This window comes from Glycine soja, chromosome 11, assembly GCF_004193775.1.
Source record: "Glycine soja cultivar W05 chromosome 11, ASM419377v2, whole genome shotgun sequence".
In the NCBI taxonomy this organism is placed as follows: domain Eukaryota; kingdom Viridiplantae; phylum Streptophyta; class Magnoliopsida; order Fabales; family Fabaceae; genus Glycine; species Glycine soja.
The window spans coordinates 4,386,847-4,412,048 of record NC_041012.1 but is presented as its reverse complement, the minus strand read 5'-3'; the positions used below and the strand labels follow the sequence as shown (position 1 = coordinate 4,412,048).

The window sequence follows — 25,202 nt, the reverse complement described above, 5'->3', positions numbered from 1 at the left end:
TTTTTGTTATGTTAACTATTTTTTATACAAAAAATCAAAATAAAAGTAATATTTTACATAATTAAATATTTGGTAAATAAAAAAATGTTTGATACATTATAGATCTTATGTGCACTACCAAATAGTTGCAAAATATTTTTCTTCTCTATTTTAACCGTAAACTATGAAATTTATTGTGTATTTTACAGGTATTTAAATTTAAGTAAAATTAAAGATAAAACTAAAAATATTTAATAAAATTATTATTGTTCTTACATAATGGTAACATCATAAATAAAATGCAATAACCGATATTTTTTATAATATATTGGATTTTATTTTATGAAATAAGAAAAAATTAAGGAGATGAAATTTTTAGAATTGAAAAAATATTATAAAAAAATTATTTAAATTCATTTTCATATTCTAAAGTTTTTTTTACCTATAAATTTGATTTTTGTATTTAATAATTAGGCTATAGATGCATACAAAAATTAACGAAAATTAAATATTCAATAGTCAATAGATGCATACAAAACGTTGAAGGAAAACACGGGAAGATAAAAAGCATTGGTCTTTTGCTTTCTTTCTCTCGCGAGGTTAAAATATGTTCAGATTGTAATTTACAAATAATGTTCAACAGAAAAGTATTTTTTACATGAAAATTTTACATGGCCTTTTGTATATTATTGCTTTATTTTGGATTGAAATTCTTACATGGATAAAATTTGCTTACGTCAATTACTTAAGTTTGAGTTCCACCACATTGTTTAACCTTTTACTTAATAACAAAGGAAAAATCAAGGTACAGAACTAAAAGTGAAAAAAAAAGGTAATGTCCTTCCTAATTTTAATTTTTGAATTATAATTATATTAATAATAAAAATGATCAAATAGAATAGTCTAATATTGCACCAAAACTAATTATAAGAATCTAATATTAATAATATAAATTCAAAAGAAGGTCGAAAATTATTGTTTTAAAAGGCTATCTAGTTAGGATGATAAAATAGAATAATCAGATAAGATGTAAATCAGTGTGGAAATGCTGACCTTTTTTTTATTAACTATATATAAAAATTAATAATCTTTTATAATTTATTTTATTTGTATATTTTATTTAAATTTATAAATAAGTGTGTAAATCATACCATGAGGACCACTGTATTTTAACCCACCACAGCTTGCTTTTATTATTCCATTCCATGTCAGAAAATTTACGGCATCATTAATCAGACCATAAGTGTGTAATCTACGCGTTCTAAATTATTTTTTTTGGCATCATTAATTACAAAGTTTATACTCCCATCAAAGATTAATTGAAAAAGAAAACCGAAAGTTTCGGCATTTCATTTTCTTTTGTACGAAACGCACTCTCTTCTTCTTCTTCTTCCTCACACCATTGTTAAACAAACACTCCCCACGATCAACTAACCCAACCAACCTACCTTAATTCTCGCAAACTCCACATTTCAATTCCACTTAAGATCTCTGCAGGAAGAGCTTCTCACTTTTCAATTCAACCTCATCCACGATCCATTCACTAGCATTATTACTTATTGCATGCAATGCTTTGACCTTCAGCCACTGCACCAAATCACGTGTCTTAGTCGCAAAGCAAAACCGAATGGGTCTCTGCACTTCGAAACCCACTCATTACTCTCCTCAATCCGCCACTCGCTCCCCCGCGGCACCTTCTCAAAACGACGCCGTCACACTCACTCTCAGCGCCGAACCTCACGCCAATGGCGAAAACCAAAACCCTAAGGAGCCCGAGAACAGCGGTACGAGATCTCCGTTTTTCCCATTCTATAGTCCCAGTCCGGGCCGCTACGTGTTCCCGGTCTCTCCGCGGCGCTTCTTCAAGCGCCCGTTTCCGCCGCCGTCGCCTGCCAAGCATATAAAGGCGGCACTGGCGCGTCGGCACGGCTCGGTGAAGCCCAATGAGGCTGCCATACCGGAGGCCGAGGCGGTCGCCGGACTCGACAAGAACTTCGGATTCTCCAAGCATTTCGGAAATAAATATGAACTTGGAGGTGAGGTTGGGAGAGGGCATTTTGGGTACACCTGTGTTGCGAAGGTGAAGAAAGGAGAGCTGAAGGGACAGCAAGTGGCCGTTAAAGTCATTCCAAAAGCCAAGGTTTCCACCAACATTCACAATCACATGCATGGCATAATTAGTTATTAAGTTATTGTTTTATCCCGAATGATTTTCTGTTAGTTTTTGAAAATTGTGGTTGAATTGTCACTCCTAACTAAGATTTTAAATTTTGGTTGCGGTTTTGTCACTATCCTTGAGAATGGGGGAAATTGCGGACAAATACGGCCAATGCAGTTGCAATTGCAATTTTTGTTGTTCCAAAACACCCGAGTACAAATGCGGCCAATGCAGTTGCAATTGCAGTTGTAGAGTCCAGAAACCTTGATGTTGTGGCCGAAATCATAAACCTTCCTGCCAACTGTTGTTAGTTTTCTTGATGTTTGAACTGTGATTGGGAGATTTCATTTGGCTTGTTAGTATTGTGGAGTTGATTGGATGCGTTGGGCTTTCCAATTGTGCTGCACATGCATTTCTGCTTTGCAATAGGGAAAATTGTGTCATGGAACGATGATGTATCAGTTTATGCTGTCTAAAATTAAAATAGTACTGATTTCTGAACAAATATAGCAAAATGTTTAGGCAAATAAAATGACCAGCTGAAATTATCCTAATATAGTCAAGTATGGATCTGTTGTTTTGTTTCATTTGTAATTGAGTGAAGTTTTTACATTTTTGTTATGGTTGTCTTGATTTTAGTATTTTCCTTTAAGCTACTTTATTACAACACAGTTCCATTGTTGGATCTTTAATAGTACTGGATCTAGGCATGAAACAAGTGGGGCTTTATCAAATTTGTGAATATTTATGAAAAGAGAAGTAGACATAAAATCTATTACGAAAATCTAACACATTATTGTTGTCTATACCAGTATACCTTGTAATTTATTTATTTAAACCCCTCTAGCCTCTTTGAATTTTATAATAATTTTTTTTTTGAGAATAAAGCAAAGTCACATGTATTAACTTATTTATTTACTTATTAAATGTTTGCAATAATTTATTTTAATTTGTATCTATGAATTGTAGATGACCACTGCAATTGCTATCGAGGATGTGAGAAGGGAAGTAAAAATATTGAAAGCTTTGACTGGACACAAGAATCTAGTACAATTCTATGATGCATATGAAGACCACGATAATGTCTATATAGTAATGGAGTATGCTTCAATTATGTTGCTTGGTGAAGTTAAATGCTATAGTTCATTTTTTGTGGCAATTTGATTTATAATATCAAGATAATTTGTCCTTTTTTTTTGGATAATTAAGTAAGGAAAAGTGTAATGAGTTTTATAAATAACAGCTTTTCTTAAACTATTTTGCATGTTCTAGGTTGTGTGAAGGAGGAGAGCTGTTAGACAGAATATTATCAAGGTATTTATTTATTTTTAAAATATACAATGTCTGAATGTTTAAAATTTGAATGCCACTGATGGAAATTGGGGATAAATGGAAGTGACTGGAAGATGCAAAATTGTGTGCTTAACAACTATAAGATATCTCTTTGCTCTTTCAGAGGAGGGAAGTACACAGAGGAAGATGCAAAAGCTGTCCTGAGACAAATACTGAATGTAGTTGCCTTTTGCCATTTACAGGGTGTTGTGCATCGTGATCTTAAACCTGAGGTGAAGTATATGTGCAGTTTTTAGAGATTTCTTCTCCCCCAACCCACCCTATTTTTGTTTCATACTTTCATAATATTGAACTCAGCTGCTTAGCTTAAGTAGTCAGAGAGTCAAATGTTAGAAGTATCTTTTGCATTAAAGAAAGACCTTTTCCTTTTATGTTTGAAAATTTATTTATCTTTTGGGGAAAAAGGGGTAGAAAAAAACAAAATGGAAGCTATGGAAAAAATATTGTTGTCTTTAAATGGAATTTTTTACTCTTTTATTTTGTGTGTTTGGTTAAAGATTTCAACCTATGCAAAAGGGAAAAACACAATTTTTGATGTGCCATTCCCAGCTTTTGGATGGCATTTATGAGAAGGAACATACTTTTCCTTTTAATCAACATAAGTTTTTGTTCACAATCATCTAATACGAACAGGCTATAAGATGATTGTGATTTTGATTGATTTGTCTTCTAATTATTATCAAGTACAATTTTTGAAGATGGCTAGTTTTTGGATCAGAACTTCTTGTTCGCATCCAAGGATGAGAGCTCAAAGCTGAAGGCCATAGACTTTGGGTTGTCAGATTTTGTTAAACTAGGTATATTTTGATTCCTTTTACACTGTGTGCTATTTATTATCTTGGAGTTGCTTTATTTTTTTACCTTTCATTGTCCTTTACAGATGAAAGACTTAATGATATTGTTGGCAGTGCATACTACGTGGCTCCCGAAGTTCTACATAGAGCTTACAGTACAGAGGCTGATGTCTGGAGTATTGGAGTGATTGCATATATTTTATTATGTGGTAGCCGTCCCTTTTGGGCCCGAACCGAGTCTGGTATCTTTCGTGCGGTATTGAAAGCTGACCCAATTTTTGATGAACCTCCTTGGCCTTCTCTGTCAGATGAGGCAACCAATTTTGTTAAGCGATTACTAAATAAAGATCCACGGAAAAGAATGTCTGCAGCACAGGCGTTAAGTGAGTTTTCTCAGCAATGATTGCTAGCTCTTGTGCTTATATTTGTTACTTACAATTTGCATACTGCAGGTCATCCATGGATTAGAAACAAGGATGTAAAATTACCTCTGGATATTCTAATATTCAAGCTCATGAAGGCATATATGTGTTCCTCATCTCTACGAAAAGCAGCTTTAAGGGTATGTCTATCTATGTAGAATTTTGTCTGCTTTTAAAAACCTGATATTGATGGGAAAGACATTTTGATGAACTGTATGCCTTTTATCCTTTGATATCATCTCTCTTGATTTTTGCTACTACAACTGTGGTCTCCATTGGTCTCATATTCTTCAATTATTAATAGTTATGAGAAGTGCTATCAATACACTATTTGACACACTTTTAAACACTCTAATATTGCTTTAGAATTTGTTGAAAACTACAAAATTTTGAGTAAGACTCATTAAATAAGTTGTGGGTCCAACAAAGTATTTTGATCTTCAATAAATTTCTTCCATCAGTAAAGAATTGTGCTGCATTTCTCTAATAGGTATACTAAATTACTACTTATCCAATTTATTTTAAAGTAAATGTTTCTGGCTAAGTGAGCTAATTGTTGCCCAAATCATCTCAGTAGCTACTGTGTTGAATATTTTATAGTTTTTCTAACCAGGCAGACTCATGTTTGTTGTTACTGGAGCATTGGTTCTTTCTGTTATTTTGATTATTCCTGCTGCCTTTACTTTATTGATCACACTATATTTGCTTCTCAATAACTTAATGGATTTTTTTTTTTCGTGGGCATTGGGGCAGGCTCTGTCTAAGACGCTAACTGTTGATGAGCTATTTTATTTGAGGGAGCAGTTTGCACTTTTAGAGCCAAGCAAAAATGGCACCATTAACTTGGAAAATATCAAAGTGGTTGGTTTTGTTTCAATTTATTTTTATTTAAGATATTAAGAGGAAGGTGTTTGTCATCTCACAACTTTGAGCTGGTTAGGTCTTGATGGTAAATGCAACAGATGCTATGAAGGAGTCACGCATACCTGACTTTTTGGCATCAGTAAGTGTTATGATTTAACCATAGAAATTATGCAAATGGCATTTTGTACCCGTAGTGGTTATTAATACAAATAATTTGGGTGGCAGCTTAATGCATTACAATATAGAAGGATGGATTTTGACGAGTTCTGTGCAGCTGCCCTTAGTGTTCATCAACTTGAAACACTTGACCAGTGGGAGCAAAATGCACGTTGTGCCTATGACTTTTTTGAAAAGGATGGAAACAAGGCTATAGTCATTGACGAACTAGCTTCGGTATGGTTGATCTGACTGATGACTTGATGACAGTTTATGTATACATGCCTTTATAAATCTTTATACTGAGAATATTACTGTGCTGATTATTATATAAATGAAGATATCTACCCATTTTAACTTTCATGTTGTTGCATTGTGATATTAATATATTGATTTTCTTCATTATTTCATAGTGCCTAGTTACATTTCCTTATATTATTTGTTTTAACTAAATAACCAGGAGCTTGGGCTTGGTCCATCTGTCCCTGTTCATGCTGTTCTCCATGATTGGATTCGGCACACTGATGGAAAATTAAGTTTCCTTGGATTTGTCAAACTGTTGCATGGCCCATCTAGAAGTCTTGCAAAAGCTCTATAGACCTCAGAAGCTCGATAGAATATCCAAGAGTGCTTGACTAAACTATATGATGATCTATATGTGGCTTAAAAATTGCTAACAGAATCATCACAACCCTATCATCAAGTGATTGTCTTTCACATTGTGCCTCGGCGTATACGCTTTTAGAATGATCTCGTTCTTTAACAACTTGGAGCAGGAAGCAAACCTGCTACAGGAGTTTGCATTTTCCACTGTAAAGCTGTAGTGTATTAAAAGGGTACACTCAATACTGTAACATGTTAGAAGGTTCACAATTGAGGTGCATCATTCTTGTAATCTTGTCCACATGCAAATTCATTGCTTTGTAGTTTGTATCCAGAGGGTTTGGGGGCACTTTTGTGCTTTCAGGATTATTGTAGCTTTTGGGAATTTGTAATTTGATTTTTCTTGGATGATTTTCTCATCATTTAAAGGTGCTGATTATGTTGATAATTGGCCCGAGGCAGGAAATGTGAAGTATCTATATCCCACCTCAATTCTGCACAATTCTAATCCCTATTTGATTGTTGCAGTATAATTGTAGATGTTGCTAAACGTCTGGTATTTTACAAAAATCAGATAGACAATGGAAATGGAAAAAATTGCATACTAATAAGAATCTGTATTGTAAGGTTAATTTTTTATTTGAATAAAAATTTAAAAATATAAGTTAAAATAAAACTATGTACAATTACAATATTTTTTAATAATTAGTTTAAATAAAGAAGAGAATTAGTTTTGATTTAAAAGAATCTTTTTTTTATTTGAAAAGTTGATTATAAATAGTTGAGATTTTAGACCAAAAAAAATATATAAGATATTAAAAATAATTAAAGTTGATATATGAAAAAAAATTAATTAATTAAAAATAGAAAATATTTTTGCATCTACAATTTTAAAACATTTTTTAAAAAAATATATCATTTCACTTGTTTTTCTCAAAAAATATAAAATAATAGTTTTTAACTTCAAAAAAGAAAAATCTGTCGTTGAGAATTGAGATAGTTGGAAATTCGGCCCAAAAGTGTCGAGCGAGCCGAACCAAGGTCCAGCCCCGCTTTTTTCTTCTTTTCATTTAAAATTTTAGTTTCGAACATTTAAATTTGTCTGTGAACCCAATAACAGTTACAAGAAATGGATCATACGAGAAGAGGAAAGAACAAAGTGATGGTTCTCTCTTCTGAAGAAGAAGAAGAAGAAGAAGAAGAAGAAGAAGAAGAAGAAGACAGCGATTGCGATGAAGCGTACGAATCCGATGACGGCGACGTTGATGATTCCTCCCTCTCCGACAAAGTCGTCGCCCTCCTTCGAGGTTTTAATTTTACTAACGAAATTAATAATGCTGTGTTGATGATCAGTGCCGTTGAATTTCTATGTTTTTCGTTTGAATTTGCTAGAAGGAAAAGATATTGAATCTTTGAAATTAAACGAATGCAAAGCGTATCTACGGAATCACTGCTTGAGGATCGCAGGAAATAGAGATGTTTGTGTTGCCAGGATAAAGGAGCATTGGAGGTAAGGGTTTCGGATTCTAGAAGCCTATTGACTTAGAAGCGTACTTCAAGACATTGAAATTTTGTATGGAATTGAAAACCCAATAATCAATTGTAGATGTATTCATACTTACATTGTTTTTGAGAAGACATTTTAATTTAATTTTTCTTGTCAATGCGTTTTGCTTCAATTTGTTTCAACCAAAGGAATTATGTTTGTCCTATAGTTATTTCTAAGAAAAATTTGCGTCATATCCATTAAAGAGCAATATAGTGATTTTTCCTAGAGAAGATAAGGCTTGTTATCGTTGATTTTGAATGGTTGTTTTTACCTCTCAGAAGGTGTGTGTGTATATTTTAATATCTCAGGTTAAAACATGGAAGTGGCTACACGATTTACCCAAGATCGTCCTTTACCATTAATTGTACTGGTAAATTGTTTTTTTCTTTTTTTCTTTCATTTGCCTTACTCTTGTTGTTCTTTGAATAAATACTTGTTTTCTCACTTTCCTCAGGTGATGTTTGCATGGGAGATGTTGTTCTGTTCAGACAGAAGGTTTATGAAAAGTAATTTGTCTGCTCTGGTCATTTTTAATCAATGATTTTTCCTTTCAGTCCTGAATTGTTCCTTTCAAGTTAATTATACATTTCGCCAGGTTTCATAAAGTTACTCGGCATGGAAAAACTCTAGGAAACAGAACTGTTGCTGGGAGGGTTGTGAAGGAGAGTTATGGTGCAGCTAAACAACAACATACCTTTACTGTGAGTCTAAAGTTAGCTGCAATAAGTTGGTTACATGAAAAAGAGTCCTGTATTGCTCCTTGGTCTTTTATTCGGACAAACATAATTGGATTATATATATACTCTTGTAAACTGAGCAGAGCAATGGCTATCTTGGTTAGTGAAGTAGAGTTCTGGTTTCACTCTCAAGTTTGTCTTGAGAATTTCACTCTCAAGTTTATCTTGAGAATTTCACTCTGGTATTATGTTTAATTTTTTTATTGGTGTTGGTACAATTGTTTTCTAAGCCAATAACTTGTACTTGAGAATAGAGAAACAGTGAATCAGAAAACAAAAACAACATACTTGGTTTCGTAGTGGCATTTTATGCCAAAGAAATTTCTTAGCCAGAGTTTGCAGATTAATATTATACAGCTTTTTTTTACCAAATAAGGAACTCTTTACACATTAATAGAAGTCAAATTCTTCATCTATGTCTTGCAGGTTGAAGTATTGTGGAGTAGTGGGGTTAGGAAATTGCCTCCTCTTTCTCCGTTGCTTGTAAAGGGCCGGAATCTCTATAAACAGAAAACTTACCGGCAGGTATCAATTATTGCGTGCAAGCCTTTATCTCTGTTTTCTCTTCTATCCTCTGGATGTTACAGTTCCTTACTTTTGTTGTTCTTCATGCTCTAGAGATGGAAAAATGAAGCTGATAGAATTGAGGTACTTAGTGAGAAGCACAAACGTGGTGCAGCAGCGAGATCTATGAGATCATTGAAGCGAAAAAAGAAAAGTTGTTCTGCAAATGAATCTAAAGGTAATTTTGAACATTAGCGGATGCGTTTGTTGCATTATCTTACAGTTTTTCACATTATTGGTTACTTGTTACTCATCTCTTGCAATTATTAGGTTCGAAATGGCAGCATGAAATCCATAATAAAAAACGATAAAAAATAGGAAGATCAAATGTAGTAGATAAGGTTAGGCACCAAGATGGCATCAGGCACTTTCAACTTCGAGAGGTCACTTCGTCAACTCGAGCAACGCAGAAGGAGAAAGCATCTTCAAGCAACTACAAGGGGAAGTCACAATTGGGCTCAATTTGACCGTTACCAAGTTCCAGTTTATCCATTACATAGTTATCCACAAAGTACATACCAATATCAAGTAAATTCTCAAAGCAGGAATGTGCCAAGTGAATTCTTTTATCACAACAGAGGCCTAATTCCAAATATGACAGGATACCCACCTTCCAGGCTTCGTGTTGGTGAATTCACATCTCTGTCGCAACATCCGGTATCCAATGATATTCGTCATGCTTGTACAAACCTGTACGACTTTGAAATGAAGAATTATGGATGGAGAAAATACGGTATAGGATGTGAATTGTGATCTGTTTTTCATTAGGAAGACTCGAGAGTACACACAGTTTTGGTTTCGCCTTTTAACAGTGGCATGATCTGGGATCCCCATTTGCGCATTTCCAGTTTGTTCTAGTGAACGTTCGCATTCTCAATGGATGGAAATGGAATGTAAGCATTCTTTTTTCAAACGCGGTCTGGGTTAGAATGTACAGATACTTCAACATAGTTGCGGAACCGATATGCGATCATATATCAAATAAATTTGGTACTTGTGATATACTGTTGGATATTTGTAATTAGTATGATTTTTTTCATTTTTTGAAACTTTTTATCCATATAATTAAATATCAATAAAATATTGTTATGTTAATTATTTTTTAAAGTTCTAATTATTGATAAAAATTAGATGTTGCCAACTTATTCTGTGTACTATACATATTTTATTAATTGTTTAAAGATTTAAAAATAAAGTAATATGAAATATGTTTAAAAATACAGCAAATTATAGATATTCTATGAGGTTTATTGAGATTAACATTTACGGGTGTTTGATTTAAGGAGTGAATCACAACCGAAACTAATTGCAATTAATTTAGGGTGTGAGAGAAGGTGTTTGGTGAAAGGCAAAGTTTTGAAAAACATGTGGATTCCATGCTTTTCAACTTTCATTTCAAAATGAGATGAAAGAGGGTGAAAGTTGTATCTATCATGATTGCAGGGTACAATAGACAATGAGTTGCAACATCCTCTTGTTTCTTTGTATACATAATCAACTATCCTATTAGTATGATAAGTTATATAGGAATTGAAGGTTTGAAATTTGATCGAGTTGGTTTTTGTTGTTGACAGGATAATTAATTACGTAACTTACATTATTAATTGTGTATTTTTTTTTAATTTCATCTTAAGCTAAAATTGAAGTGAACATTATGACGGGATACAATGGACATTTTGATTAATCATTATTTTTCTACTTTTTTCTTTTATTATTTGCTTAACAACTTTAGTCAATTATTTTATCTGTTTTACACTTTGTTTCATTTTTATCAAATCACTTTATTTTACATTTTTTTATTTCGTTTCATCTCTTTTCATTTCTCACTACCAAACATAACCTTACAATAATTTTTTATTATTATTTTTCTATGTTTGCAACAACTCTCTCATACGAGATATTAGTATTGTGTATTTCAAAAAATTATTAGGTTAGTGTAAGAATAAAAAAAAAGGAAGGAGTATCGAAGTAATTTGATGAAACTTTAGGAATTGTCAATATAACTTTCTCCTCGCATTCCACGTAGAGTCAAACTTGACCTTGCAAACTTGTCAATATAGCAAAAGGCTATTGAAGGAACAATTAGTTTTCCATTGGTTTCCAACATCAGACTTCCGAGTCTGTGTAAATGAGATTTTTTTAATGAAGTTATAAAAGTATGCTTGGACAATAACTTTTAAACATATATAAACCCATGTCTATGAAAGGCAAATTAATTATTTCTCATTGCCACCAACAAGTGGTTCCTTAGTTGTCACCAACTACAAGGAGCTCTATGAATAGGTGTGCGAGGTCACCAATTATGTACTTCAGATTTGAACTTATGACAACATCTTGAGAATTTTTTGAGACAACAACGAAATATTTGTAGGTATTTTGTGAAATTATTCTAACTAGTGGCTGACTGGTTTAGGGATGAAAAAGAAACTACTGAAAGAATTATTAATTACATTGGCTTCCGACATTAGAGTTCTGAGTCAGGTGTAAATGAGAAAAAAATTCAATGAAACTATAAAAGTATTCTTGAACAAATTTTTTTAAGAATAAATTATGAAAATCTCTTCTAAGGTATTAAATACATTTTTTTCCTTTTTCAAAACATATAATTTTTTAAAAAAATTAAAAATTAACTAATTTTCTTAAATAACATAAAATTAATTATTTTTTAAACTGTAACATCTGTCCACCAAATATTAATTAATTTTAACTTTTTAAAGTAGTTTTATTTTTCCAGCTTTACCCTTTATACTCATCCACATTCCACACAGAACACGATGGCCAACACCAAAGCAAAGGATGGCAAGCGGCAGCAGCATTTTGAACAAGATGGTTTACATGCTTTGATAACCTTAGAAAATATACTCTTATTTTTCATCTTCATACTGGAGGAATCTTGTCTGGTGTCCTTTTATGTTTGACCAAAACGTGTAAATTAGCTTGCTGCAAAGATTATTTCAATAGGTTTCTATTAAATGGTCGTGTCGGATAACAGACAAAAATTTATGCCTCTTCCTGATGACAAATTATCCGGAAAAGAAAAGAAACAGAGGAGACGAAACATCTCTAGTCATCAACCGTGGCAACTTCAGCGGAACCCAGACTGAATGGGTGGGATCATCTGAAAGAGGGTAAGTTTGGAAAGAAAAAAAGATAATAAAAAGTTAAATTAAATAAATATTTTAAATCATATCAATTGACAGGTGTTGACTTATAATTGGTTGGGAGGATTAATCATAAAGTCACCAACATTTATGACGGCTCCAATATAGTGGTATATCTCATTCAACGCGTGCTGCGTGTCACGTCCCTCTCTCTCTTTGCGGACCAAAGAAGAAAAAGATAAAAGAGAAACATCTTTTTCCATTTTTAAGCCAGTGAAATGTCAATCGAACCGAACTAGCCAAATATGGCAGGAAATGTCAGCACTGCATCTACTAGCTAAACCAGGGAAATGACAGCAACCGCTAGATCCTCTAAGATTTAATTATTTTCCTATAAATAAGTTGGATATATTAATTAATTAAAATACAAACATATAGAACAACACCTTTTATATTTTTAAAATAAGTTGAATATATTAATTAAAATATAGAGCAACTTTTATATTTTTTTACAACTCGTGTAAACTATCTAAATTTAACGCTCAGTGGATTTAATTATTATAGTTTTATAGGATAAGTAGTCTTTATTTTTAATTTCATGCACTAAAAATATCCATATGCATGTGATATTTAAGCAAATGCAGAATGTTTATGTGCCGTAGAAAAGAACACGAAGTCATGGTTGTGTCCATGCAACCTTGTTCTCATCCCATTCCTCTTGGCTCTCCCCTTTTCAATGCCGGGCCCATACCAACCCTTCCAATGCAACTTGCATCCATTACCGACAAATTAAGCACTTTATCACCAGTTTGCTCAATACAATATGATTGGGTTGGTGAGCAAAATCTTTGTATATCTAAATAGTAATGTATATATATATATATATATATATATAATTTTCTTCCTTTATTTAGCTATATATAATTAGTGTATCACAAAACAAAATAACAACAAAGATGACTGATTACCTGATGATCAGTATAATCAAAGTTTAGTACACTGCTAAAAGCAAAATGCATGGTTTTTTAAAACATATAAAAGGAAAATCACTCGTGAATCTTGACCAATATATATATATATATATATATATATATATATATATATATTTTACATGAGAGAAGAAATTAATGATATGATAGACATCAAGTAGAGAAATAAAATATTGAAAATGGGAAAGGTGAGCTAAAAGAATGTAGCATTGTTGGAACGCAGGTCGATCTCCTGGGTCCAAGTGGTTCGGTCCTGAACGTGCAAGTGCCAATATGTTTGAGCCACTGCGTCTGGGTCCATTGTGCCCTCATGATCCTCTCCGCTGCTTATGCTTTCATCCCTAACTGAACTTGATGATGATGATCTTCTCCTATACACATGCACGTCCACAACATCATGCATGCAATTAATTAGACTTCATGTTAAATTGTACCATTAGTTAATGTGTATGTGGACCCATCTTTAGTTAATTCATGCATAGATATATTCATTGACATCTCTTTAGATTTTTTTAGATAGATTAGGACTTGAATGGAATCGGAATAAATATAAAAGGGAAGGGATAAGCAAATGCAAAGCAACAGATGAAACTAACTAAGGAAAACGAACCTCCTGGGTGGGGCAACAACACCGTCAATGATTACATGTGCTATGTGCACTCCCTGAGGTTGAAATTCCTTCGCAAGGCATTGCGCTAGTGCTCTCAACGCGAATTTCCCACAGCCTGTATATTTATATATGTCTCAATATTCAATTTATTAATTAGTAATAATCTAATCATCAGCTATATAGCTAGTTCCATTTTTTGCAGGGTGGAGAAAGTAGGAAAATAAAAATGATGATTATTTACATAGTTGGGAGTATCCGGCAATGCCATATAGTGACGCTGAACAGCCCGTGAAAAGGATTGTGCCCTTCCCTTTTTCCACCATCCCCGTCAACACCTAATTCATTCCATCCATTCAACAAACCATAAATATTCAATAACATAGCCAGAATTAATTTAATGCAGCATTTTAGTTTCTAGGGAACAATGTATGTATTTATAAGTTAAAAATCAACTCGGAGAGAAGTAATTTTGTCAGAAGTAATTTTGTTCAAATTATTTTTTTTGTCAGAAGTAATTTTGTTCAAATTGAATAGAATTACCATGACAGCTAATATATCCAAAACTGGAATATCAAAGCACTAATTAAGTTAGAATATATAACAAAGTTACACAAGTTGAAGTTGATTTAATTTGCTCGGTGTTTGAGTAAATGAATTTTAATTCAGAAGCCAGAAGTTGAACTTGTGTGATACTTTTTTGGGTAAGTATTTTATGCAAATATAGAAGGGGAAAAAAAGTGAGAGTATATAGGTACCTGTTGAGCGCAGTGGAAGGCAGCGACGGCGGAAACAGCTAGGGATTTTTGGAAAGTGTCGAGAGGTATGTTTTGGAAGGAAGTGGGGTTTGGAGAGAGGGATTGGGGTTGGTGATTAGCGTTGTAAACAAGAACCTCCACGAATCCGAGCGAGAGCACTCCTTCGAATGCATCCCTGACGCTTTTGGAGTCGGAGCAGTCGATACGTATTGCAAACACCTGTGCTTTCTCCTCCCTCGCTATCTCTTCCGCCACTCCAGACAATCTCCCTGCAACAAGACAAAATATAATAAAACAGAAACAAAAATGATTTATCGATGTATGTATGTATATACGTGCCTAGGTCTCGAGCGAGAATGGCTATGGTGTAGCCTTCGTGAGCAAACTTGCGGGCGATGGATCGACCCAGCTTGGGCCCAACACCGACTATAGCAGCAATATTGCCTCGTGAGGAGACAGAGCTTGCCATGCTTCTTATCATCTAAATGAAAACTAGCAGATTCTTAATTAAGGAAGAAGGAGGTAGTTTGGTGGAATTGAAGCTACGTACTAAGTAGGAATGAGATTTATTTATTAAGTAATGGAATGGAAGATATGGGTTGGGGATGATATGATATTATGTCGCAGTGTGTGTGCTGTCTGAATCAGTGTGTCTCCCTTGCTAGCGCCACTGCTCCTCCCCTCAGCACGTACCTTCTCTTTCTCAAGCTTCACTGAATAATTTAATTATTTTTTTACCAGACAATCCGGAACACTCTCTCACTGTTTTTTACATGCATATCTATTTTACTTGACATTTTCATTGCTAATCTCTCTTGTCTTTCTTACACACAACAACTATCCTTCCTTCCTCTACATGAGTTTGATAAGAAGACAGTCATTCTGTCGGAAAAAATCACTTAATGTTTACCTGTTGATAGAAAAATGCTTTAAAAGTCTTACATGACATATAACCATAAACAAACTAAAAGAAAGATTTATTAAAGTTTAACATTAATTAAAGATAATATTGATATAAATTATATGAGGAAGAATGAGGAGTACTTCTCATCTCATATTACACTCATAATTCATCTTTTAATAAATTCTCTTCATTAAAATTTAACACTGAGATATATCTATTTAATGCATCTCATTTTTAAATTAAATAATTTTAATGATTAAGATCTCATCTAAATGAGCATGTAAGAGAAGATTTGAACTTTAAGTAAGATGATTATAAACAACAAAATTTTATATAATTAAGATCTCATCTAAATGAACATGTAAGAGAAGATTTGAACTTTAAGTAAGATGATTATAAACAAAAAAATTTACTTTTAAGTACTATTTATATAATTATATATCTAAAATTTAATCAAAATTATTAGTTGAGCTGTGATAATCATGTGAAAAAAGTAATTTTCGTAATATATATATATATATATATATATATATATATATATATATATATTAACAATTATTTTATATATTTTTGTCTCTCCATATTTTTGGAATATCTTGATGGATTTTACTATCAAAGTAGTATTTTTTCTTCTTCACTTTTTCTTTTACCATACAATTTAATTTTTTTATTTTATACTCATTTTTCTTCTTTTCTCTCTTTCTTTTTTTCTTTTTACTTTATTTGCTTTCACTCCCCCTTCTTTAACCTAACACCATTAAGGTGTCTTTATCCTAAAAAGAAACCGATACGAAGGAGTAATAATGCAGGCCTTGTCATTTTCAACACATTCTATACTGTCATCCTCTAGGTTCTAGCTAGTAATTCACCACGTTACATTCCTTTATTGGCATTTTGAAGGGTCAACAATTCATTTAGTGTAAAGGAAAGTAGGCAAGCCGTACTTTAATGGCTGCAATTCAATGCATATGGCCCGGAACAAGAGTTTGTGGTTGCATCTAGCTGGGAGGCCGAAAAGAGAGGGGCCTTTTAACACATGCGTCTGTGATCTTTTCTAGCTTACATTAAAAATATTATTATTATTAATACAGTTTATTGTATTTTAATATACTTTTAACATAATATTTAATAAAATCCTCTGATAATTGTTTTTTTTATTAATTTTTAAGGTACCTATTACTTAGCAAGATCTTTTTTTTTTAACATGACTCATAACTGATAAATGAGAAGTGTACCTGTCTGTTATCCAGCGTGAGTGAGGGTTTCTGGAAGAAAGTTGGTAACCGTGAATGTTACTTTATCACGATGATGTGCATGAAGTGAATAATTGAAACACTCTTGAATTTAAGGCCTATTAATTTTAATACCTTCTTCCTACATCATAAGTGAGAAATCGAGAAAGGGCAGTGTGATTAAAAGAAACTTTGAATCATATATATGTGGAATGTATTTTCTGTTCCGGACTTCTCAATCCGGAAACATAATAGAAGGGTTTCGGATTAGCTATTCTGTAATTATGTTTGTACAATTAAGGATTGAACAATCCAGAATTTATATTTTATTTTCAATCGCTCAATTGGTAACTTTGTAACATGAATTCCAGCTGAACGCTTGATCCGTATACAATAAACTAACTGGGTTAGGAAATATGTGATCCAGAAAACAAAAAATGTAAGAAGAATGGAGTGAGAAGGAGTCAAGGAATTGGGAGAAAGAAGGTCACATAGTATGAAGTTATAATAAACAAGGGTAGTGTGGAAATATTAAAAATAATGGGGTGCATCAAGAAAAAACATGAGTTGCATTAAGTAGCTGCCTCAGGAATATTGGGCTGAAAGGTTTTCATATGAGGCCCAGGTAGATCCAACGAGCCACACTTGGTCCATTGTCCTATTTATAGTTTTAAAATCGGAGCTGTTCGTTGCGTTGCGCGATTTCGCAGTTCCTTGGACCGCGAACAACTTCTGCATGGAGTGGGGGACACTGCAGCACCTTGACCTGCGCAACGTTGGTCGTGGCGTGAGACCTCTGCAGCCACATGCAGCTACCTTCCATCCTCACCAAGCACTCGTTGCCGTCGCCATTGGAACCTTCATAGTCGGTGAGTAACTCTCCTTCTCGTGTTTGTATTGAGAATCTTTCCATCATATTGCTCCTTACCTTGAGTTCTCGTCACGTTTAATTGTATTCCATACTCCTTCTTGACTTACAACTGCTTTTGTTTTTATGCTGTTAAAACAGACAACAAACTCGTGACTCGTGAGAAGCAATACATCATGAGCACAAACATGAGCTATTTGTCTTGATGGAAGAATTAGTTACTTCATTCATAAATAAACTAAAACAATGATATCCAATTTGATGCTTGCTAGCCTTTGAAGTCATTGTTCACTAAAAAGTACATAACTTTTTGTAAAGTGTAAACCACCACAATGGCAATGCCTGGTAAACATTTCTTAACTTACTCTTGAATCTTTCATTTCTGAAGGAATGTACTAATAAAAGCAATCCTCCTCGTTGACCCAATACATCTGAGTCATTGGTTTCCTGCGCTCTTGTGAATTGACCGTGTGGACTAGACTTACCTTTTTTTTTTGTTCTGCTGCATCATTTTTATTTTTTACTATTTTTGGTAAAGGTGTTCCTAATTGGTTTGGGAGAGTGTATTGTAACAACTCCACAGATGACAGGTGGGGAAGTGACTTTAGTGAATTAGAATACAGAGAAGGGAGATGAGTGGGATTGAGAAAGGAGGAAGCAAAGCCCTTGAAGAGTCTTAGCATCTGCAATTTTTCTTCTGTTTGAGCCTTTATCTTTGATATTTTATTTTACACAAATCCTTATATGACACTAATACCAGAAGCTAAAGGACCTTGTAGAGATTCCTTCAATAAAACTGTGTTATAGTTCTAGTTTCCTATCTCTGAGTTTGTATAATTTATTTTTTGGTTCCCCATCTCATGGCTCACTTGACAGGTTCCCCGAGAAGCTGCTGCTTCTGTATGCTTCAAGACTGGACTTGCTCACCTTGAATTAAATCATCTTTCAGATACTTTGTCTTGCTTTGATGAATCTTTTCTTGCATTAGCTAAAGAACAATCTCGTGGAAGTGATATAAAAGCTCAAGCATCAATCTGTGCTCAATACAAGATAACAGTCACTCTTCTTCAGGTACTATTACTATGCTTCAATTTCTAATGGAATGAATAGAATGGACTCTGGCCTACAAGTAAATTAGGTAATTGAGCTTCTGTTTCTCTAGGCCATAATACAGTGTTGTTGTAAAACTTTAGTTACAGATTTTCCATGCTGTGAATATTTATTGTGTGGCTAAGTAAGCAATGACAGCTCACTTAAAGCTGTGTTTATTGTTGCATTGAAAGTCTTCATTCCTATATTACTATAAAGGTGTCTTCGTGACTGCAGGAAATTGGACGTTTGCAAAGAGTTCATTGCCTCTTCTCGCCAAGCACAGAATAAATTGCATTCGAACTGCCATAAAACGAAATATAGCGGTGCAAAATTATGCATATTCCAAGCAAATGTTAGAACTACTATTGTCTAAAGCACCTCCAAGCAAGCAGGAGGAATTTAGGAGCCTCATCCACTTGTGTGTTCAGAGGGGTTTGACTAATAAGTCCATTGATCCATTGGAAGATCCATCGCAATTCTGTGCTGCCACATTGAGCAGGCTGTCAGCCATTGGATATGATGTCTCTGATCTCTGTGGATCTAAATTTTCAGCTGTGACTGCACCTGGATGCATAATCTGTGGAATGGGAAGCATCAAAAGATCAGATGCAGTCACAGGACCAGTTCCTTCACCATTTGGTTGAGTCACCCAGATTATATTTGCTTGTACTGTGTGTTCCCTTGCAATGCTGTTGTATAGAGATACACAACTCCATCGTAGGGAGGGATATATACAACTGGGGAAAATTCTCACAAGTCTAGGAAAATTATAGCTTCTACATTTTGTGCACACACGGCTTCAGTTTTGTTATGATTATTTGTGATGGCCCGGGTTTTCCTTTTGTTTTTCCAATTGCCATCCAGGTGACGCTTTCTATGTAATTACAGAATGTTGTTTTCCAGTCATTTTCTAACTTATATTGACCATTTGTGAACATAGAAACACAAATGCTGATTCAGAGAATAAACAAGTTTGCTTTATAAGAAACCGCCATTTCTATATATTTCCTGCTAAAGCCTTTCAACGGACCCAATAGCAGTGTCCAAAAAGGTCAAAACCCTTTACCAAATGAATACATCACATTATTATGATAATGTACTTTTTGTGTGAACTGTACCATATACAAAAGTTCACCACAATAAAATTCAGAAATCTGTGCTGACCGAAATGTTGAGTGGTGAACAGTACCTCTCTCTAAGTTTATTGGTGTAAAAGCAACCTAAAACTGAAGTCATAGGGCATCATTTGTACCAGCTGCGAAAGGGGCTGTCTCCCCCTTCTTTCAAGGCATTCAATTGCTTCCTTTCTCAGTTCAATGGGTAGCTGGAGGCAAATCCAATCCAACAAAGATTCCAAGTCCTTTGCAAAGTCAAGTAAATACCAATCTAGTAACTTTGGAATTATTAACTTGCTTGTTTTTGTAATGCCAACTGCTGCCTGTAAATAATCCCTCTTTGCTGCTTCCAACTCATTGTCAACTTGTGAAGCTGTGTATATCCTAACCTTCATAAAATAAAAACACTTGTTTCATCAATTCAACAAACCAGGGAAAAACATAAAAAAGATTTTATCCACATCAAGATAGAAATTTAGCTTGTAGCATTTAATAATACTAACATTGTTATTGATCCTAAAAATGAAAAATGGAAAAGTGGCAACCTTTTTACCCGGTTTAATTTTGTATTATAATGATTTCGTGAATTTCTTAGCTTATCCACGCATGTCTTCTTAATTCCTATACCAGATATTTCAAATTCTCATAATATAACACCCGATCTGGTAATATTCAACCATACGAGATATTTTTTCTGAAAAAAAAATCCAAAAAATATTTAAGCAAAAAATTTAGCAGAACTGTTACGATCTGAGCTGATAATGCTGGGTTCGAGGCCAGCACCTCCAGAAATAAGGGGGAAGAAGAAGAGCAGAGAAGAAAGGGAACTTTGCGATTTTCATTCATTTATGATTCTGGCTTATTTACATACTTATTTATACTATCCTCTACTAACAGAATTCTTATCTTTTTGTGCAAAAGGAATATTACAGAATCAAATCCGTTAAGCTTGTCCCCTGCTCTAGCAACAGCATCACACGATAAGGATTGCTACTCAATTCCCTTCCTGCCCTCAAGCATAGTCTCGAAGGTAATTTAGTCTTGTGACTCTCCTTTTGGGCTTTTCCTTGATCTGCACCCTTGTATGTCCTGCTTGCACCTCTGCTGATTGTTCTGTTTGCACCTTTGCTCTGTGGTCTGCTGCTTCCCTATCAAGAACCATGACATCTTTGGTTTGGTCATACATTGTCAGACTAATAATTGATCACAAACCAAGTTATAGTTAAAAAAAAGCAATTAGTCAGTGTCCACATAACAATATTGTCTAATTTGAGAAACAAAAATACCGCAGGTGAAGAACAGCTTCCACAGGAAAGTGCAAATGTAACCAAGGGCTCTGACCATTCCAAGCCAAATATGCTTCGCAATTTCATCTCGTCATGTTTTGCAGCTTTTGGGCAGGTCTGTCGCAGGAAGCAAAGATGAAAATCAAGAGATGAATTGTAATCTACAAAGCATGACAAGGACTTCTGAAAAATAGAAAAACTTTTTACACCTCTGAAAGCATAGGCAGGAGAGTAGATTATGCACTTACAAACATCAGGTGATAAGGAAGACTCAAGATGAAGTGCTCTATTGTAATTGCATTGAGCTGCAGGCCCCCCACTTCTATTGTTGCCTGCACAAGCATTGCCAAGTTTTAGTTAACTTGAATGTTTATCTAAAGTTTCATCTTGACAGGACACTAAATATTTAATAGTGTGTGTATGTGCATGCGTGTGTGCATACACTTCAGAATAATGATGGGATGTTTTTTATTCTTTATCCTGTCTTATTAGTATTTTCTTAATTTCTAGCGGGAAAAAACGGTCGTTAGAAGTTTAGATTGAAGAGCACTGAGAAATTCTCTCCCGTCAGCATGGGATGGCAGCAAGGATTATTGTTTCTTCTGCTTTGGACACTTGTTCTTAAAAGACAAATGGAGAATATTAGAGAGATTATTGTACCTTCTGCATTAATGCTACAATCCTTTCAGGACTCTCGGGTATGCCATTCTCTAAATATGCCTAAATATACACCCAAACAATCGTGGTTACCCTCAACATGTTAGGCAAGCTAAGATGATATCAAATTGAAATCAAGTCCTCAAACAAAGGCCTAATTCTTCAGCCTTACGTTGTTTTGAGAAGTAGCAAATCAGTGACAGAAAGGTATCTTACATTCAGCATGCAGGAATTGTAAGTGTTTATCCAAAATGCAAGTTTCTCCTGATGAGTAAGATCCTTTATGTTCACAGAGGCAAGTTTCCCGAGTAGAAACCTGAATGTGTGTGTTAGTTTAGATAGACACCCATAGTATCAACCAACAGCTTAATAACCTGTTATAACTTACTTTAACCTATGGATCAGAAACACTACATATCTTGTTCGATTGAGGTCAACATTGGAGGCTTTAATCTCACACAAACTATTGTATGTACCAATATCCCTCATTTTGGATTCTGAACAGATACCATATGGATCACACAACTGATCCTTTCCCTTGCTGCATGCAGATGTAGAACTGAGAGGTGTTTTTGATTCTCCTAGTTTTTCCTTGAATGTGCCTATTCTCACAAATATTCTACACAAGCACTTGACAATATCCTCTGAAATTCTGTTGGGTGTTCTGTCAACTTCTGACACATTATCATCTAATCTCTCAGCTGTTTCTTCATCTTCAATCTCCCCCCCCCCCCCCCCCCCCCCATCTGAACTAGCAAAACAAATCATTGTTACAATGACATCTAAATCATTTTTCACATTAAATAGTACTAATTGAAAACTGTTGGATACCTGTAACTTCAAGTGATCTACACATTTATCAACTGATTCTTTTTTTATTGGAGACTTCTTCACTGGAGTAATGACTTTGGCCGTTTTCTTCTCTGGAGATTGCTTATCCTTCAGAGAGCTATAAAACAGTGGATTCTCTTTTCGCTGTCCCTCTTCTGGGATTGATGATAGCGAATCTTGTTTCATGTGCAATTGTTTCCCGTTCACTAGCTTACCAGTGTGATCAATGACAATGTCAGAGAACAGCTTTCTACTGGAAGCACTTCTAGCAAGAGAAAGTTGAGGCCTAGCCATGGTAGTTGAATTAAGCTCACTTTGGGACAAAGATTTTGATCTTTGATGTTTGGAGCTCCTGATGGAGTTCTGGTCCATTGAGTCCCTCAAATTTTCTGCATTCCTCTTAGAGGAAATGTAGACAGCTTCCTGATATAGACCTTGTCTGAAATTCACAACCTGCTCTTCTAGTCTAACCACCTCCTCCTCCAATACTGCCACTTCAGCCACAAGCTCTAATGTCTAAAAATTACGTGTATTAAAAAAATTAAATAAAAAGTTTATTATAATTGAAATACAATTGATAACTGCCTTCATCTGAGGTTTTCCTAAATTTATTGCCTGAAGCACTTCAATCGGAGTAAAAGAAAAACATGCTGCATTGCCACTTTTGTGTTCCATCTATGCACTAAGGGAAAGATGAAGAGAAATACTGACCTGTGGAGGAAGATAAGGAGGAAGACGAGGAAGGGATCCCAAAGGTCTTGTTAATGCTCTTTCTAACGCTCTGTGAACATTCTCTTCTTGTCTGAGCTTCCTCTTCAACTTATCAACCTGCACAGTTTGAACACAACATAACTACACTGCCAAAGGGGTTGTAGAATAAACACTTTGGGAGTTCAATCACAAAAGGAATATGAACATCATGCACATACATCTTGTGTCAAAGCCATTTTCCTTTCTCTATTTGATCGACACCCATTTTTCACGGTTTTCTCAGCAGTCACCATTGCCTTTCTCCCTCGAGTTTCCATCTTGTCCTGCTTTGCACATTAACTGATGCATCAAATCTGTGACACAAGCTGTATGCATGAAAAAGAAAAATAAAACGCAGAAGGACAAGACTACGTTTTTTTCATGAGAAGTGAAAGAACCCAGTTTCAGATTTGGATAAAAAGCGTAAACCTCTTCTTCATATAGAAAGCGATTGCATGATCCATAAGAATAATTCCTAAAGAGAAATTAAGAAAAAATAAAAGGCCATGCGTACGGTTAAAGTTGTTCTTAGTTTAAGCTTTTAAACCGTTTTATTTTTCAATTATTTAGAGCTTTTTTTATGAGGTATCCTCTTCAAGAAGCAATCATGCAGGCAGGAGTCGAGTAAGACCACTGTGAGTAATAAAGCTTTTTTTCTCTACGTCATCATATTCATATTCATGAATCAAACTTGAAACTATTGATTAAGCATGAATAACTCTGTGACACATTCTTTGATTTAGAATAACTCATTTAAGATTATGATTTATGTCATAATTTTAGGAGCTTTTATGCTGTATAGCCTCATTTAACGACCATTTGCTTCTAAAAATCTTGCAAGTTGCAATCAAACAGAAAAAGAAAGAAATAAAAAAAAAATCAGCTACGCTTTTGTTAAACTATAAGAAGAAGATGAAATTACTTTGCCATCATTTAAAGGTGGCTTCATTGCCTTAAGAGTGGTGTGAGCTCTGATATTCACCTACTATGCGATCACTTTCCCAGAAAACGAGAAAGAAAACAATGCAATCTAGTACTGCAAAAAAAGATGAAACATGTAAAAGTTTTATGACATTGATAAAGTAAATCTGCAAGAGGGTATGGTAATAAGCAATGATAGAAAACACAGACTTTGGAGACAGAGTCACATACAAAAAACTGAGAAAGCAGGGAAGACACGGGAACACAAATGCCGGCTTCTGCGTTTAAAATAAAAGAAGAAGAAGAAGACAAGACAACACGGATTTTTGTTTGCATAACATTAAAAAATATCGAACAGAGTGGAAACAAAGTAAGAGAAGCCCACCTTAGAAGGTGGAAGAAAAGGACGAGGTTTTAAGCTCAATGCCTCATTCAAGGACCAATGTAAATGTTCCAGTTGTTCCAAGTACCAACGTTATATGAAAACCATAATAAAACCAAATCTGAACTGATTTGGTTAATGATATTTTCTGCTACTATGCAACATTCATATTGCAAACAAATAAATGTGGTTGGCAGACATGGAATGGAAGAGAGAGAAAGAGATTCTTCAGTGGACTGTGACATGTAACTAAATAACTTTGTTTTGGAATTTAGATATGAGATTCGTGCGAAATTGGAAATCTATGTTTTATACAATACTGTATGTACAATTTGATCCACCCTCCCTCAATCATATAAATTATTACATTCTGTTATCTTATTATTATACTGTTTTGTCTGAGCTTCTTCATCTTCAATGTCTCTGAGTTTTTCTTTCCCAAATGTTTTGTTATTCAATTACAAACTTTAATTTGCTGCTTCTAAGTGATCGTGGACTTTTTGATACATTCTTAAAGCATACACAATGGG

The 25,202-nt window shown here is 34.3% G+C and overlaps 3 protein-coding genes, 2 long non-coding RNA genes and 1 pseudogene across 11 annotated transcripts; 4 read left to right on the top strand and 2 right to left on the bottom strand.

Moving 5' to 3' along the window:
• The first annotated feature begins 1,312 nt into the window (after positions 1-1,312).
• On the top strand, positions 1,313-6,829 carry LOC114373474 (CDPK-related kinase 5-like). The gene is made up of 11 exons (XM_028330937.1): positions 1,313-2,119; positions 3,107-3,237; positions 3,410-3,451; positions 3,594-3,702; positions 4,209-4,287; positions 4,371-4,667; positions 4,737-4,846; positions 5,460-5,567; positions 5,647-5,709; positions 5,796-5,963; positions 6,187-6,829. Exons 1-11 carry the CDS (start codon positions 1,607-1,609, stop codon positions 6,322-6,324), a joined length of 1,758 nt encoding a protein of 585 aa, XP_028186738.1. The 5' UTR covers positions 1,313-1,606; the 3' UTR covers positions 6,325-6,829.
• A 605-nt stretch (positions 6,830-7,434) lies between these two features.
• Positions 7,435-10,274, top strand: LOC114374391 (annotated as a pseudogene).
• A 2,951-nt stretch (positions 10,275-13,225) lies between these two features.
• LOC114374047 (very-long-chain 3-oxoacyl-CoA reductase-like) lies at positions 13,226-15,505 on the bottom strand. Its single transcript, XM_028331643.1, has 5 exons — positions 14,974-15,505; positions 14,635-14,903; positions 14,121-14,214; positions 13,880-13,994; positions 13,226-13,640 (listed from the first exon to the last, which is right to left on the bottom strand). Exons 1-5 carry the CDS (start codon positions 15,113-15,115, stop codon positions 13,463-13,465), a joined length of 798 nt encoding a protein of 265 aa, XP_028187444.1. The 5' UTR covers positions 15,116-15,505; the 3' UTR covers positions 13,226-13,462.
• Positions 15,506-17,410: 1,905 nt separating this feature from the next.
• On the top strand, positions 17,411-19,725 carry LOC114374048. Of its 2 annotated transcripts, XR_003658513.1 has the most exons (4): positions 17,411-17,639; positions 17,780-17,983; positions 18,515-18,709; positions 18,965-19,725. It is a non-coding gene; the product is annotated as an uncharacterized LOC114374048 (long non-coding RNA). The 2 variants fall into 2 exon arrangements; XR_003658512.1 differs by having other exon boundaries at positions 17,780-18,709.
• On the bottom strand, positions 19,703-24,645 carry LOC114374046. Of its 6 annotated transcripts, none has more exons than XM_028331639.1 (9): positions 24,501-24,645; positions 24,292-24,405; positions 23,549-23,653; positions 23,331-23,447; positions 22,620-23,135; positions 21,380-21,463; positions 21,132-21,248; positions 20,776-20,993; positions 19,703-20,229 (listed from the first exon to the last, which is right to left on the bottom strand). In XM_028331639.1, exons 2-9 carry the CDS (start codon positions 24,316-24,318, stop codon positions 19,932-19,934), a joined length of 1,482 nt encoding a protein of 493 aa, XP_028187440.1. In that variant the 5' UTR covers positions 24,319-24,405; positions 24,501-24,645; the 3' UTR covers positions 19,703-19,931. The 6 variants fall into 6 exon arrangements, with proteins under 6 accessions (XP_028187440.1, XP_028187439.1, XP_028187441.1 ...); XM_028331638.1 differs by having other exon boundaries at positions 24,522-24,645; XM_028331640.1 differs by lacking the exon at positions 24,501-24,645 and having other exon boundaries at positions 23,549-23,695; positions 24,292-24,486.
• Positions 20,252-21,607, top strand: LOC114374049. Its single transcript, XR_003658514.1, has 2 exons — positions 20,252-20,875; positions 21,137-21,607. It is a non-coding gene; the product is annotated as an uncharacterized LOC114374049 (long non-coding RNA).
• Positions 24,646-25,202: the final 557 nt, after the last annotated feature.